Source organism: Echinops telfairi, unplaced genomic scaffold (assembly GCF_000313985.2).
Source record: "Echinops telfairi isolate 266 unplaced genomic scaffold, ASM31398v2 ScPeMD7_2291;HRSCAF=2852, whole genome shotgun sequence".
In the NCBI taxonomy this organism is placed as follows: Eukaryota; Metazoa; Chordata; class Mammalia; order Afrosoricida; family Tenrecidae; genus Echinops; species Echinops telfairi.
This window is the reverse complement of record NW_022106189.1, coordinates 47,470,993-47,486,021: the sequence shown is the minus strand read 5'-3', so window position 1 is coordinate 47,486,021 and position 15,029 is coordinate 47,470,993. Positions and strand designations below refer to the sequence as shown.

Below are 15,029 nucleotides of genomic sequence, written 5' to 3'. Positions count from 1 at the left end.
ACAGAGACTTGGAGTGGACAGTGGGGCTCATGGACCGGTGGACCTCCAAGGGAAGGCTCAGTTTCCACAGCAAGCTGCCGGTGCGTGGGGGGGGGGGGGCAACTGGAGGGGGCCAGTGTGGCCTGCAGTGGGGCCCTGTAGGGAAGGGGCCCGAGCTCACTGTCACCTGGGCTTCTGCCCTTCCCTCCCTGGAACCATGCCCTGTCTTCCTCCTTCCCTTCCACCTTCCCCCTCCTCCCTGCCTCCCCCTCAGGACCCCCTGAAGGAAAGGCCCCGTGTTCTCCCCCTGGGCCTGACAGTTTCCCTGTGCTGTCCAACAGTTTGTCTTCAGCCTGGTGTGGGAGCTCAGCAGGGGCTGGGGGTGGGGCTATGCCATTGAGACCCTTCTGTCTTGAGGGCAGATTCGGGAGGGGCTTGGGCCTCAGTGCTGTGGGTGGGGTCTGCCAGGCGTGGGGGACAGACACCAGGACAACAGGAGCCTTGTGAAAATAGGACTGTATTTGGAAGGACAGTATCATCTCTGGGCTCCACACCGGGCTTCAGCAGGACCCCCACCACCTCCCTGGAAGGCGGCCTGTGCCCTCTGGCTTCTTTCAAGATATCTGAGTAAAACCTGTTTGGACATACAGATTGTACCAAGAGTTTAAAAATAAAAAAGTCAAAGAGAGAACAGGACTGTGGGTCGGTGAGCAGCGTGACCTCCCGGGCCTTTACACATGCCATTCTGCACTGGTCAGTGAATGAGGGCTCTGTCACTGTCTGGCCCTCCTCACCACCCCCAGGACTCCTCTCTGGCTGGGGCAGCCCTCACTGTTTTGTCCCTGGGGTCGGGCGGGGCCGGGGAGGCCTGTGGGCACTGCCTCACCTCTTTGATCTGGGCAAAAGTCTTCCTGGGGCACCCCTGGCCCCTCCCACCACCCCAGTTAGAAGCAAAAACAACAAACAAAAAGGAAAACAACTTCAAGGAGGTCTGTGTTCACATTACTACTTGAAAATAGCACCAGAAACTTGTGAATAAGGTTACTGATACTCCGAGCTAGCGTGCTTGCTCCCACGGAGACAGGCTCTGAACCAGGTAGCTGCAGGAGCAGAGGGCAGGGGCAAGGGCCTGGAGAGGGAGGGCTGGGGGAGAGGTGCTGCAGGGGATGGGCAGTGTCCCCCTTGTTCCACGTGCAAACTGGCCTCAGGGCTCTCAGGGCACAGGAGGCAGTGGTCAGCACGGGGTAGTAGTGGGACGTCTGTGCACTAAACTTGTTTGTGGGGAGCTTTGGTAGCTCTGCATAGCCTCCCAGGACCACACCCCCCTGTGGGTTCTAAGGTCACTTTGGAGTTCCAGCAGCAGCAGCAGCAGCAAGACTGGGGGGGGCCTCCCCTGACTGGCCCTTTGGTTGTCTTCCCTGCTAGGCGGACCATTGAGGAAGCCCTGTGCAAGCTTTATCCCAGGGGGCTGTCCAGTGCCCTTCCTGGTGCCCCCAGGGGCTGGACTGCTCTCAGGGGCTTCCTGCCACCCGGGGTCTGTAGCTGGCCGCCCTGACCCTAGTCCTCCAGCAGAGAGTGGGCTCTCTCAGCCCCACACCTGGCAGGAGGCAGCCCAGGAAGTCAAAGGGCAGAAGACCACCTGGTGAGTTACCCCAGGGGCTGTGGGAGCTGGCCTAGGCTCCTGGTTCCTTTACACGGTGACTGTGCAGGCTCCTTGGCGGGGGTCCGGCTCCCCATTCTGCACCCAGGCCCCTCAGTGGGGTCCGGCTCCCTGCCCTCCCCCCTGCATGCTACTCGGTGGGCTCTCTCTTGAGCGGGATCTTGAAACTGGTCAGTCGCTGCCCAAAGAGCTGGCTGAGCAGGTGGCTCTGTGACTCGGCGGTACGGAGGGCCTGGGGACAGTGGGGGACAGCTTTGTCCTTCCTGGGGGACCCATGTACAGCCCTCTTCTGGGGGACGGCCATGTCCAGCCCCTTCCTCCTCCTCTGGAAGCCTCCGAGGCTGGGCAGCCCCCTCTGGCGTTCAGGGAATTTGTCTGTCTGGCTGCTCAGTCGGGGTTTGTCTGGGGGCACTCGGCTGGGGACTGCCTGCTTCCGGGGGTTCCGGTGGGGCCTCTCAAGCACCAAGGGGGCTCTCCCCAGGCCCCTAAAGCTTTCGCTCCTGGTGGACCCTGGGGCACGGCCCCTCCTCCTCCCTCCACTGCCCCCCAGGGGGCTCAGGCTGCCTCGGGATCCCTGGCTGTGGCCCTTGGCTAGAGCTGGGAGCAGGGGTTTGGCAGGAGTGGTAGCTGTCTCACTCTGGAGCTGCCCACTGGCTGGCTGGGGCTGGCTGCCCCCCCAGGCTGTGGCACCACGTCGGGTGTCCCCACCATTCTGGGAGCTGGGGTCCGGCCTGGCTTTGGGGGTGCTGGGGCTCAGCCTGGTCTCAGCGTCTCGGGCTGGCTCTGTGGGGGCCAGACTTGGGGCAACCTTCCTTGATACTACCGAGACCACAGGTGCTTTTCTTTCTGGGGAGCCCCTGGCCTTGGCAGCACCCACTTTGTGGGCGGAGTCTCCCAGATCCCCCTCGGGCACCATGTGGCTCCAGGGCACCTCTCTGTCTCTATGGGTCTGGAGGATACTGTCTGTGGACCTATCAGGGGAACACTTTCTGGGGGCACCTGGGGACCTGTGCTTCCTGGAGCTGGGGGCCACCTTCTTCTCTAAGTCGCCACTTCCGGGTCCTGGCGCGAACAGGGACAACCCCAGTGGGCCAGTGTGCAGGCAGACGGGTGCAGGAGGGCTGGAAGGGGAAGTCCCACCCTCTCTGCCACCTCTGCTGGGAGACAAAGGCAGGGGCAGAGACTCCCTGCTGGCAGGCAGCGGGTTTCCCAGAGGGGTTTCCGGGCCTGGAGACTGTCCCTGAGCCGGGCTAGGAGCCGGCTCTGGGCAGGGTAGGTGCAGGTCTTTGGGAGACACGGCGCCCGGGGTGGGGCTGCTGCCTGAGGGTTGAGGCCCGTCCACGGGGACCCCAGTGTCGTCTGGAAAGGCAACACGGTGCCTCTTGCTTGGCCCGGTCCCCTCGCTGGCCAGAGTCCTCTTTCCCGGGCCTGAGGGCCTCCGCACGCCTCGGAAGGCGAAGGGCTGCCGGCCGGGCCTGCGGTGCTTGTCCATGTGGCGGTCGAACTGCTCCTTCTTGGCGAAGGTGTAGTTACAGGTGCTGCAGGCGAAGGCTCGCCGGATGACGCGCATGACGGCAGCGCAGAGCTCGCAGGTGAAGAGTGGGGTAGGCGGCCGCTCAGGCTCATCGCCAGCGCTGTGCTCGCGGGCGCGGTGGGCGCGCAGCTGGGCGTGCTCGGCGTAGACGCGCGGGCACTGCGGGCACAGGTAGACGCGCTGCCCGCTGTGCACGGCCAAGTGGCGCTGCAGCTTGAAGGGCTTGGGGAATTGCTTCCCGCAATGGTGGCAGTGGCGCGACGGATCCGGCATCGGCGCGCCTCCGCGCGACGCAGGGCCGGGGGACACGCTGTGTGGCGCGAGGCTGGGTGGGCTTTCGCTGGTCGCAATGTGGGCGATGTCTGAGCCGCCACCCTCCGCCGCCGCCGCCGAGCCACTTTGGTCTAAGGGATTGGGCCGGGGAGCCCTGGGTTTCCTCGTCGACCCCCTTGGGGTCTCACCCGAGCGCCTGTTGGCTTTGGGGATGGCGCGCCGGCCGCCGTGCGGACGGGGCACGTGGCCCTCGATGCTGCCGAGGATGCCCGGGGGTAGGCTGCCCTCTGAGGGATGGCCGGACAGGTCGCCCAGGGTGGCACGCACCTGGCCGCGACGGGCGAAGCGCACGGCGTGTTCGCGCAGGTGCTCGTTGTACATCCAGACGTCGGGCACGCTGCTCCGGCACATGCCGCAGGCCCACAGCCCAGCCTGGCCCTGCACGTGCCTCTCCTGCAGGTGCTGGCGCAGCAGCTGGCGCGAGCCGAACCTGCGCTCCACGCACATGTAGCAGGTGGGGGGCGGCGAGGGGCTGTGCGTCAGCTTGTGCGCATCCAGCTCCCCCAGGCCGCCAAAGCGCAGGAAACACACGCGGCACTTGTAGGCGCCCCTTTGCGCGCGCGCCTGGCGCTCCCCTCCCCCGCCCCCCAGACCCTGCAAACTCCCTCCCTCCTGGGAGTGTTGAACGCTGGGGCTGGGGAGCCCCCTGTGGTCCTCATGGGGTCCCAGAAGGCACAGGGCTTGCGCTTCCAACTTGATGTCAAGTGCGCTGAGCTCCAGCGCGGGGGGAGGCAGCGGGCCTGCGCTCTCGAGGTCCTCGACACCCCCACCTTCCCTCTCCAGGCTGGGGGGCTCAGGGCTCATTTCCCCCAGAGAGGAGGGCTGATCGCTGGGGTCCCGAAGCTCCAGGTTCCTCCAGGCGGCCGGGATGCGGTGCAGCTCCGGGAGGTCCTCTGGCTCCTCCTTCCCCAGCAAGGTCCCCTCCTCAGGGAGCTCCAGGGCCCACAGGCTGATGTCCGGAGTCCAGGGCTTGAACCCGCTGAGGAAACCGTCCTCCAGGTCTTCTGCCCAGGGCTCCTGGGGGCACAGACAGGGAGAGCCGCAGTCAGGCAGGTCTGTGGGCAGCCTGGCTGCACCTGGTGCGGAGAGCTCCCCCACCTCACAGTGCAGCTCCAGGGGTGGTGATGGCTTTGCCTTCTTCCTGCAAGATCTGTAGACTCGAGGGTTCTTCTTCCGCATCAAACCACCGTCCAGAGGGAAGAGCAGAGAGAACGAGGCCTCCAACAGGTCCAGGCCCCCCTCAAGCTCCTGGGGGGACGCCCCAGCTGCGCTGACCTGCAGCTCCTGGACGTGGGCCCTGGCCTCTGGGGGGCTTAGGAAGTCCTCGTGGCCACTGGTTTTGGAGGCAGGAGGCTTGGAGGCATCCGGGGACTCCGACGGGGGCTTCGGTGCCCTCACCATGCAGCTCCCTGTCCGGCTCTTGGGCCCCTTGCTGCCGCCTGCAGCCCTGGCCCTAGCTGCCTGCACAGGCTTCTCCCCACTCGGCTCCCTGGGCCCCAAGCATCCACTTGCTACATCCAGCTCCGCCTGGAGAGGGGGGCTCTCCCCGTCTCTGAGTGGGCTCCCAGCTCCTGTCTCTTCCGCCAATGGTGGCTGCTCTGGCCACATTCCTTGTGCATCCCCCATATCCTTGGTCCCCCTGGTGGCAGATCTTGGCAGCTGCCTCCCATCCACCTCTCCTTCCTCCACTGGCCGGCAGCAACCAGGCAGGGGGGGGTGATGGGCAGGCGAGTTTGATGGATGTGAGCGGCAACTATCTGGAACGACATCAGAATCAGCTCTGGGACGCCTCTCCCATGAGCCAGAAGCTCTTCTCTCCTTCTGGAACCTTCTCCTGCTCTCCTTCCTCCCCCTCGGCATTGGCCTTCCCTCTGAGTCGCTGGGGAGCCCCCCTGGCTCTTTGCTTTGTCTCTGGGCTCCCTGGGGCTCTGTGAGCCGCTTGTCAGCCTTCCCAGGCCTGGGGACGTGGCGTGCTGGGCCGAGCAGGGCTGGTGTCCACAGCTGAAGGTGAAGTGATGGGCCTGGGGTTCCATGGACGCTGAGCTCTGGCCCAGCTCCCGTGGGCATCTCTGGTCCCAGCCTGTCCTCGGAGGGGCTCTGGTGGGAGCCGGGTTCCAAACTCTCTTTCCTGGAGAATGCCTTTCGGCCCTTCTTTCTCCCCAGAAAGAAGGTGTGGGCAGGACTGGCTGCTGGCCCTGGGCCCCTTGGGGCTGGGTGGCCGGCCTGGAGAGGTTGGGAGGGGGTGCCCAGGTGTTTCCTGGCCTTGTGTCGACTCAGGCCTGGCCCTGAGCGGAAAGTGGAGCTGCAGACCCCGCAAGTGAAGACAGGGGTCACCGTTGGACTGGGGTCTCCTCTCTGCTGGCCAGACCCTGAGGGCCGGGACTTCTTTGGAACACCCCGGGGCCTCTGCTGGGGCTCTTGAGGACACAGGGGTCCTCCCCTAGGTGCTTGGTGGGGGGCACTGGAACCCCACCCTGTGGTCTCCATGCCTGTGTACTTGGCTGTGACAGGAGGGCTTTCCTCCGGGTCAGGGGGCCCCGAGGAGGGACAGCAGGGCCCTGGTGACACAACCTGGGGGTCTAGTGTCTGAGGCCCTTGGGCCACCTCCTCTTTTGCAGCAGGAGCTCGGGGACGCCCAGGGACCTTGCTGGTCTCTCTCGAGGAGACAGGTGCGGCTGGTGGGGAAAGGGCTGCCTGGGCAGGAGGTCCACTTAGCCTCGCTCTTCCGGGGTCTTCTAGTGCTCTGGGGATGCTGCCACTGGGGCAGTGCCCTCCAGGGTCAAGGCTGCACTCTGAGCCTGCCTGGCCCCCTGGGAGAGCATCCACACAGGGGTCACTGTCTGCCCCCGAGGGGCCCCAGGGACTGGTCCTGTCTGCTGGGGGCCTGGCTGGGCATTGCTCTTTCCCAACATCAGTGGGGCTGGAGGAGCAGCTGGCCCTTTGAGGGGGTGCCTGGATGGGGGAAGGGGCTGGCAGATGCTGTGAGCAAAGGGAATCCCCGAAGGATGGAGAGGCTGGGGGTGGCCCCCCCGGGTCACTTCGGACCTCTGAGGCGCCTGCAGGCACAGTGAGGTCCCTCTTGGGTGGGTGCCCAGGGCTTCGCGGCCCCTGGGGGTCTGCAGAAGCAAGCGAGGTGCCACAGGGGGCCTGGCTACTGACAGGACACCCTGGGCTCTCCCCGGCTGATGGCAGTCGCTCCCTGGGGCCCGGGCTGGCCACCCTGGCTGCAACCTGGTCCTCGAGTCCACTTAGGGCATGGGCAGCTGTTAGGGCCAGGACTGAGGTCTTCTTCTCAGACAGGATTGGACTTGGTGGGTCCCCTGCCTTGCATTGAAGGCTCCAGACTGCCCTGCCTCCCTCCAGCTGCCCCCCGGCATGCCGAGTCAGTGAGGCTCCCGGCTTGGCCTTGGCCTCAGACCCCTCCTCCAGGATCCCCTGCTCCTCTGGCTGCCGCTGGCTGGCTTGGCTTTGGCCCTTTGGCTCTGGTGCTGGAGATGGGCCGATGGGGTCCTGGCACCCACCTGTTTCTGTCCCTTGTACACATCCTTCAGCGCCCTGGGCTACGTCGTCCCCTCCTGGGCTGGGTGCAGGGCCCTGGGCTCCACTGTTGTTCTCAGCTCTGGCCACCAGGAGCTGCCCCTGACAGAGGGGCCTGGACACTGGGGCTTGGGGCCTGTCTCCTAGCTCAGTGTTTGCTCCCTGGGCAGGGCAGGGCTGCACCTCCACTGGCTGGGTCCCCTCATTACCCACAGAGTGTTCCTGGGGGGCTTGGCTGTGTCTGGCACCAGAGGGGGGTGTCCCCCACGCCCAGTGACTTGCCACTTCAGGTGTGGGAGGGGCCGTGGGACTGCTGCATGCCATCGACTGGGAGGCCTCAGCCTCCAGGAACCCCAGGGACAGCCCCCCACCCCATTCTGGTTGTGCTCTGGGGGTCTTGGGGGTCCTAAGACTCCAAGGCTCTAGGTCTGGACTGCATCCTGCTAAGCTCTCTGTGTCTAGCCCAGGCGGGGGCAGCTTGAAGGGGCTGGGCAAACTGGTGCCTAGCAAGGCCCCGTTGTCCCTGTCCATCTGGGTGGGCTCCATCCTCTGGACGCTGGTCACCTGTGCCGTCATCGGCTGAGCAGTGTGGCTGGCTCCCTCTACAGACCCTGCATCGTCTTGGATACCAGGGTGCAGGGCCATTGCCACAGTCTGGGGTGGGCTTGACCCTCTGAGACCGGCCAGGTCATCTGCCCAGAGCAGGTCTGCCTGGGGCTCGGGGGGCTGGTGTGAGCCCTGCTCTGAGCTTCCCCCACCCCTGGGCTCTGTGCTCGGTGGCCGGGGGGGCTGGCCTTGGCCTGCACTGGCCTGCAGCTGGGTCTCCAACTCTGAGACCAGCCTCTTGATCTCCAGGCCCGCCTCTGGGGGGCTGCTTGTCGGGATACCCCCCTCGGCACCCTTCCCCAGAGCTGGGGATGGGCAGGGTGCAGGCCGCCCCTCATCGAGATGCTCCCACCTTCCTCCCAGGGGGTCCTCCAGCACTGGCCAGTGCCCCGGGCACAGGGTGGCACAGGAGCAGGGCAAGGGGTTGTTCTTGGGGGCAAGCAGGATGCCACACGTCAGGGGGTCGAAGTCCTCCACAGGCAGCCTGCCCAGGAGCGAGGTGGACTGCAGGGTCAGTGGGGGCTGTGCGGCGTCAGCTGGGGAGGGGGCACTCCCAGGAGACCTTGGCCCGAGGGGATGCATGTCCACACTCTCCCGGCACAAGTACAGGCTGCCGCCTGGACTGTCCACAGCCAAGTCTTTGGAGGCCAAGCCTTCCCCGCAGGGGACAGCCAGCTCGCTGGGCCCCAGGAGGGAATCTCTAGGGGGCCTCCCACCGGCCACTGGACCACCCCCACAGTCTTCCGCACTGTGAGCAGTACTCCAGTCAAGGGTGAGGGGCGAGTGCTGGGCAGCCCCTGGGGTACAGTCAGTTGTCATCTGCCTATCTCCTGGCTGGGGCCTGGGGGCAGCTGCTGGGCCACGGTCGACGAGGGGCCAGCTGTCCACACTGGCTGGTGAGAGGTGCTCCCTAGAGCCCCATCTAGTCAGGCTTCCTGGTGCCTGGGAGCCGGGCTCTTCTAGAGTGGGTGGGGGCTGCTCTGGGGCGGTGTGGCTGGACACCTCGTCAAGAAGCTTGGTCTCTGGGAACTGATTCTCTTTGGGGGTCCGTGGGTCAGCCCCTGTGTGGGAGTCATGTCTTTGAAGCTCCCCAAGCCCAGGGCTTTGTAATGGGCCTGGGGTAGCCGGACCGGGAGACTCTAGGTTTGGGGAGCCCCCGGCTGCCTCAGCTTCCTGCTGCTGCACCCCCTCTTTGCAGTGGTCCAGGGGTCCCACTAGGCCCCTCTGCCTATCCCCTCGATGCCGTGCCAGGCGGCGCCGGCCTTTGGCACCAGCTGATGGCGGTGGAGGGCCAGGTGGAGCCTTGGGGCCTGAGTCATCCTCCGACCCTGAGCTGTAGTTGCCGTCTCGGGCGGGGCGGGCTGGGGGCCCTGACGCTGTGGGGGGACCCCGCCCCCGCCCCCGCCGTCGGTGCAGTGCGTTCTTCTGCTGCACAATCTTGTGGATGAGTTCCTTGCTCCAGCGGCCAGCCCGGCCACGCCGCCGGCTAGGCTTGCCCCGGGCCCTGCGGGTCCGCCTGGGCAGGGCACTGGTGCTTGGTGCCGCCGCGTGGCCCCTGGAGGCTTGGGTCCGGAGGTTCCTCACGGGCGCCGAGGGCACCTCCACTTGGCCACCTTTCCTCCGGGGCCGCAGCCCCGCGGTCCTGGAGCCCAGCACGCCCGGCCCTTCCGGGTGCAGTTGGCAGTGCTGGCCTCGGTGGGATGGGCCCTTCTGGGAGCGGGTTGTGGGCCGGGGGCTGGGCAGGGAATCCTCCTTGGCCTCAGGGCTGGGGGTTTGGGGCTCGGGTGTGAGCGCCAGGGCAGGGGGCGGGACCTGAGTTCTGGGTTCGGGAGTGGCCCCCGCCCGGGTCTTAGGGGCCTGCCCAGTGCTGGGCACCCTCAGGCCCAAAGGGTCGTCGTCGGCGAACACGTCGATGAAGCTGCTGTCGATCTCGGGGGCGTCCTGCAGGCCGTTGAGCGCCTCGGTGATGAGGCTGTCCAGCTTGGCCACGTCCTCCAGGTCCAAGTCGGAGGCTGGCAGCGGCGGGGGCGCAGGGGCCAGGCCCTGCAGGACGTCCCCATCCAGCAGGAAGTTGGCCAGCTTGTGGGGGCCCAGCAGGCCCGTGTGCTGTGTGTCGGCTGGGGCCCTGGTCGTGGCCAGCCCGGGTGGCGCGGGGCTTGGGGGCCGCGGGGGACAGTAGTGGCGGTGGTGCAGGAAGGAGGCCAGGTTGCTGTAGTTCTGGTCACACTGCCGGCATGTCAGCAGCACATCCAGCTGGTCCAGGCTGGCGCTGCTCAGAGGAAAGTGGTGGGCGGCATAGGGGGGCGGCTCTTGGGGGAAGGCGGGCTCCTGGTGGGGAAGGGGTGCCACCCGAAGGCACTGGAATGTCTCAGTGGTGGGGAAGGGGAAGGCCTTGGGGCCCGGCTGGAAGTTCGAGGGGCCGGCAGGGAAGGGCTCGGAGGCTGCAAAGGTGCTGCCACCCTCCTGGGGGTGACTTGGGGTGTGGAAGAAGGCAGGGGGTCCCAGCGGGCCGGACAGCTGTCCCTCCTCTGAGCTGGGGTTGGCCGGACTGCTGGACAGAGGTGACAAGGACGAACAGGAGCTGCTGCCGGCCGCAGTGGTGGCCGGAGAGGGCAGCGGGGACTCACTTGGGGACGGGCCCACCCCTCTGGGTGGGGGCAGGCCAGGGGTCCCTCGAGGTGAAGCCTGGGGAGGGGTCACCCCAAAAAACAGGGGCTGGGCACCGGCATCCTGGATGCTGCTACGTGACAGCAACCCGGGGGGGCTGCTGCTGGGGGTCCTGGGGCCAGTCCTTGGGGCTGCCAACTTCTCCAGTGGGCCGGGCGCATGGCTGCTGCCCGGCCACTCAGGGGCCCCGGCGGGGTAGGGCAGCTGGTTTGGCAGCTGCAGGGGGCCTGAGCTAGCCGCAGGGAGCACTGGGGACCAGGGCAGTGGGGGGCTGTGCGGGAGACAGAGATTGTGGCCTTTGAAGAATGAGCCCCCGGCTGTGGCCGGTGGGGCTGGGGGCACAGCAGGGAAGGGGGCTGTGTCCATAAGGGACATGGCCTCACGTGCCCCCTCCCATAGCTGGGGCCCTGGAGTGGCCCTGTGCCCTGGGGCAGCCAGCTCCTTGTCCAGGGCCCTTGGGCTGGTGCCCACACTGCTGGCTCCGGGGCTATTGTAGGCTTTGCCCAGAAAGTGCACTGGGGGCAGTGTGCTTGGGGGTCCCCTCAGACCCTCCACTCCATTGGAGGCTGACGGGGGCCTCTCAGGTAGGGTGGGGGGCAGGCTCTTGTGCAGGCTGATGGGGAAGGGGCTGTGGGCAGCACCAGGCGGGGAGTGAGCCCCGCTGAGATTTGAGGGTGTATCTGGGCCCTGGTAGCAGGACATCAGTGGGGGGGGTGGCTGTGCACAGGCCTGTCGGGCAGCCCCTGGGACCTCTGGCCAGCCTTGTGGAGCTGGGTGGAGGGTCAGTACCAGGGCCCCGTGGACTGTGTGCTCCTGTAGGGACACCGTGGGGAAGGGCTTGGGGCCGGCTCCGGGCAGCCCCGTGTAGGAGGGTTGAAAGGAGAGCCCCCCAGGGCAGGACCCAGGCCCAGTAGCACCTTTGGGAAAGGGCTCAGATGCTGGGGAGGGGACCCCAAAAGTAGCAGCTGGGAAGCTGTACTGGGCAGCGGGGGCCCAGGTGTCAGCCCTGCCTGCTGGGGACTCTGAGAAGGGGCTGGGCCCTGGGGGCTGGGGGGCCGCCAGGGGAGGAGGCCCAGGGGCAGGGCCGGTTGAGGTATAGTCGGTGGAGGTACAGCTTCTGGGGGGTGCCTCCAGGAAGCCCCTCTGGAAGCTGAGCTCGTCAGGTGTGGACAGGACATCACTGGCCCCCAGGAGCTGGCCTGTGAGGGGGTCCCCCTGTGGGCAGCCCTGGGGGCCCTCGTCGGAGGCCCGCTTGTCCTTGGAGGGGCTGACGCTCAGCCTGTAGAGTTGCTGCGGACCCCCATGCGTGGCCTTGCCCGGCTGCTGGGCAAGAGTCTGTGCTGGGCCCTTTCCCAGGGTCCCCGAGAGGCCGGCCTCCTTCCTGGGCTCCACGGGGCTGGCCTGCCTCGGCTGAGGCCTGGGGAGCTCTGCCACCTGGGCCCTGCTGCCCGCCCCCCTTGTGCCTGCGGCGGTCCTGCAGGCCTGGGCACTGTCCTTGCTGGGGGGCCGGGAGGGGCGCCCTGAGTCTCGGGAGGCAGGGCGGGGTGGCAGGTGTGTGCTCATGGTGGGCGCGGTGCTCCAGGGGGCTGCTCTCCTGGCATGGCTGCTCGTGTGGATGCTAGGAGGATGCGGGGGGTCTCTGGGGGCCTCGGGGGGCCGGGTGGGGGGCCATCCTTGAACCACAGGGGGCCCCGAGGAAGCCAGCTCGCATGGTCCCTCCCAATGGAGCCTGGAAGAGAAGGCAGCAGTGGGGACAGAGCCCGGGGGCCTGGTGACACCCACACTGAGATGGGCACAGAGACCCACATTTGGCGTACTGCCAGATGCACCTGTCTCCCCATCTCCCCAACAGGACAGACACAGAGACAGAGGGAGACAGAGAGAGACAGAGGGAGATAGGGAGGGGGAATACAGAGAGTGAGGTAGAGAGACAGAGTCACCGCAGACAAATTCAGACTAGAGTGTGGATGGCTGCATTGCCAGTCCTCGAGGGAGGAGCACATGGGGTGGCAGCTGAGGGAAGACCTCTGGGCCCATCCAGGCACCGTGAGCGGCGGGTGAGGGGAAGGCGGGAGACCTCTCAGAGCTTCGAGACCCAAGAGCTGGCCAACGGGGAAGGCGGGAGACCTCTCAGAGCTTCGAGACCCAAGAGCTGGCCAACGGAGCGGAGACTCCCACCCACACCTGAAGAGGCCACATTACCACCTGAAGGAGAGGCCTGCGCCTGAATTTCTGCCAGCGCTGGACCCCTGCCCAGCGAGACCCCCTTGGACACTAACTTGGGGAGGGGCTACGCCCTGTGGGTGAAGTTCCGGTACTGGACAGCAGGTGGCGCCCAGCCACCAGGTGGGGCTCTGCTTTGGCTGTGGGGTGGCTCCCCCAGCATGGGGAGCAGGATGGCTGTGGGGGCTGAGTGTGCTCACTCACTCCTCTGTGCGTGTTGCTACAAATCCGTGTGAGCTCCAGGCTTACCCGGCCGCCCTAGGCCCAGGTGGATGGAGGGCACCTCAGCTCTGGACCAGCACTGCCCACCTCGGGTTCCCGGGGGCAGGAATGTCCTTTCAGGACACCTGCCTGGAGGACAGGTGGGTGACAGTTGGGGGGCCAGAGGTGGGGGCTTCTGACCTCAGGATGGAGGGAGGAGGGGAAAGCAGGGCTGTCCTATCTTGGAGTTTGCCCAGGTGCCCAGGGGCCGCACAGGGCCCTGGGAGAGGGCTGGGGGGCTGGGCGGCCAGCTGCTAATTCTCCCCCATGCTGGCATTCAGCATCCCCCGAGAGCCAGAGGAGGCTGGCCCCCACCTTTTTCCCAGGCTGATGCTGACTCAGGAGACCCCATGTGGCAGGGCAGAACCACCTGTGGGTTTCCAGGCTGTGGGTTTTTATGGGAGCAGACAACCTCATCTTTCTCCCACAGAGTGACTGGTGGGTTTGAACCAGGGACATTATGGTTAGCAGCCCAGCGCCTAACCCACTGTGCACCCAGGCTCCCTGGAGTGCAGTCGGACATCTGAAAAGAGGATCTGAACCCCTGTTTGTGGGTTTGAGAAAGCCCTGCCAGGAACAGAGTAGGATGTGGCCTTGCGTGCTGCCCGGTGGCCGCAGGAAGCCGCGGGCTCCACTGCCATGCTCCTGACAGCTGGCTCCCAGAGACATCCCCTGGGGAGGCAGCCGGCAGCCCCAATTACCGTCCAGGGCAAGCTGGGAGTCGGAAGCCAGTGGCAGACAGAGAGGAAGCTCGGGGGCTAGGCGTCTCTGGCCTCGGGCTTGTGGCCAGCCTGGGGCCAGGGAGAGTGCTACATACCTGGGGCGTCAGCCCTCAGCTGGGCCGCCACTCGGCTTCCTGAGGAGCAAGGGCGTCTTGGCTGCAAAGGAAATGAATGTTTGTCAGAGATGGCGCTGGCAGGCATCGAGTGTTCCCTGCTGGGTCACAGGGCGCAGGGAGGCTGCCAGGGCCAGGGCAGCGGGAGCCCTGGAGGCCATCGGGCTGGGATCTAGGCCAGGGCACCTCCCCAGTCTTCGTGTGATTTTGTCTTCTTCCTGAGGGTCCAGTTCACACTGTCTATTCTCGAGGCCAGAGGCGCAGGACTGTGCGGGGTGGGGAGCTGGGTGTGTCTTTGTTCTTGCCCCTCATCCCACTGACCACCTGGCTGGGAAATGACCCCCAGATGCAGTTTCCCTCCAGTGTCCCCCACACAGGCCACCAACATCCCCCCTCTCCCACTGAGCAGGCCACGCATGCTGCCTGCCTTCACTCCCCACTCCCCGCCCCCCATGACCTCTTGGGGAAAATGCCCAGCCGTCCACTGGAGCGCTGTCCCAGGGCTCACCCCCCATGGCCACAGAGCGCACTGATGAATAGGTGGGGCTCCCCAGCCTCTGCCAGCATCCTGTCCTCACTCGACCAAACTCACTGCCACCGAGTCCATGTGGACTCAGCGACCCTAGGCCAGGGTTGGCCTATCCCCTGAGTTTCCAAGACTGCCACGCTTCAGGAGGAGAAAGCCCCTAGGTGTATGCCAGCGCTCTGAAGACAGACGGGCCCTGGTGCCGCAGTGGGTTATGCACCGGGCTGCTAACTTCCAGGTCTGCAGTTCGACACTACTCACCGCGAGGACGCAGGAGAAAGAAAGGAGAGGTCTCTGCCCCGTAAGAAAGAGTTCCAGGCTCAGAAACCCCGTGGGGCAGTTGCACGTGGTCTATACCTGCTCCTCAGACGGTGGAGCCTCATCCTCTCCCCCCAACTGGGTCAGAGGGCAGAATATGGTGGAAGAGCAGATGCTGGGTGATGTCTGCCCTCCCTCCCGGCTCTCCAGGTCCCTGCCCTGTGGGAAGCCGGCCGCCATGTCTCCCTCAGAAAGGCCTCAAGGTTGGGAGCCAAGGTGAGAGGCCCCTGGGACGGGGTCCCCATGCTTGTCCAGTGCTTCCCACGTCCCTCTGAGGCCGACCCTTGGCCCGGAGATGGGAGGGTGGTTGCTTTAGCGGCTGCCTCTCATGGGGCAGGGGACTGGCAACATCATCCTGCCCCCCTTTGGGTGGTCCCACTAGCAGCCCCTAGCAACAGCCCAGGGGACCAGAGGTTGGCCCAGAGTGGGACACCACCTCCAGGGCCGGGAGGGGGGAGCTCAGGGGCCACCAAGGGACAGAGGTGAGGACCCAGCAGGGCCCCTCCCATCAGTTAGCTGCTCCCCCTCCCCACTCTCTCATGGTCTGCCC

At 66.1% G+C, this 15,029-nt stretch overlaps 1 protein-coding gene across 1 annotated transcript; it reads right to left on the bottom strand.

Moving 5' to 3' along the window:
• Positions 1-478: 478 nt before the first annotated feature.
• On the bottom strand, positions 479-11,917 carry ZNF469 (zinc finger protein 469). The gene is given in 2 exon segments (XM_045293602.1): positions 479-11,887; positions 11,890-11,917. Coding segments are annotated over 2 exon segments (10,146 nt in total). The 3' UTR covers positions 479-1,769.
• Between the last annotated feature and the right edge of the window lie 3,112 nt (positions 11,918-15,029).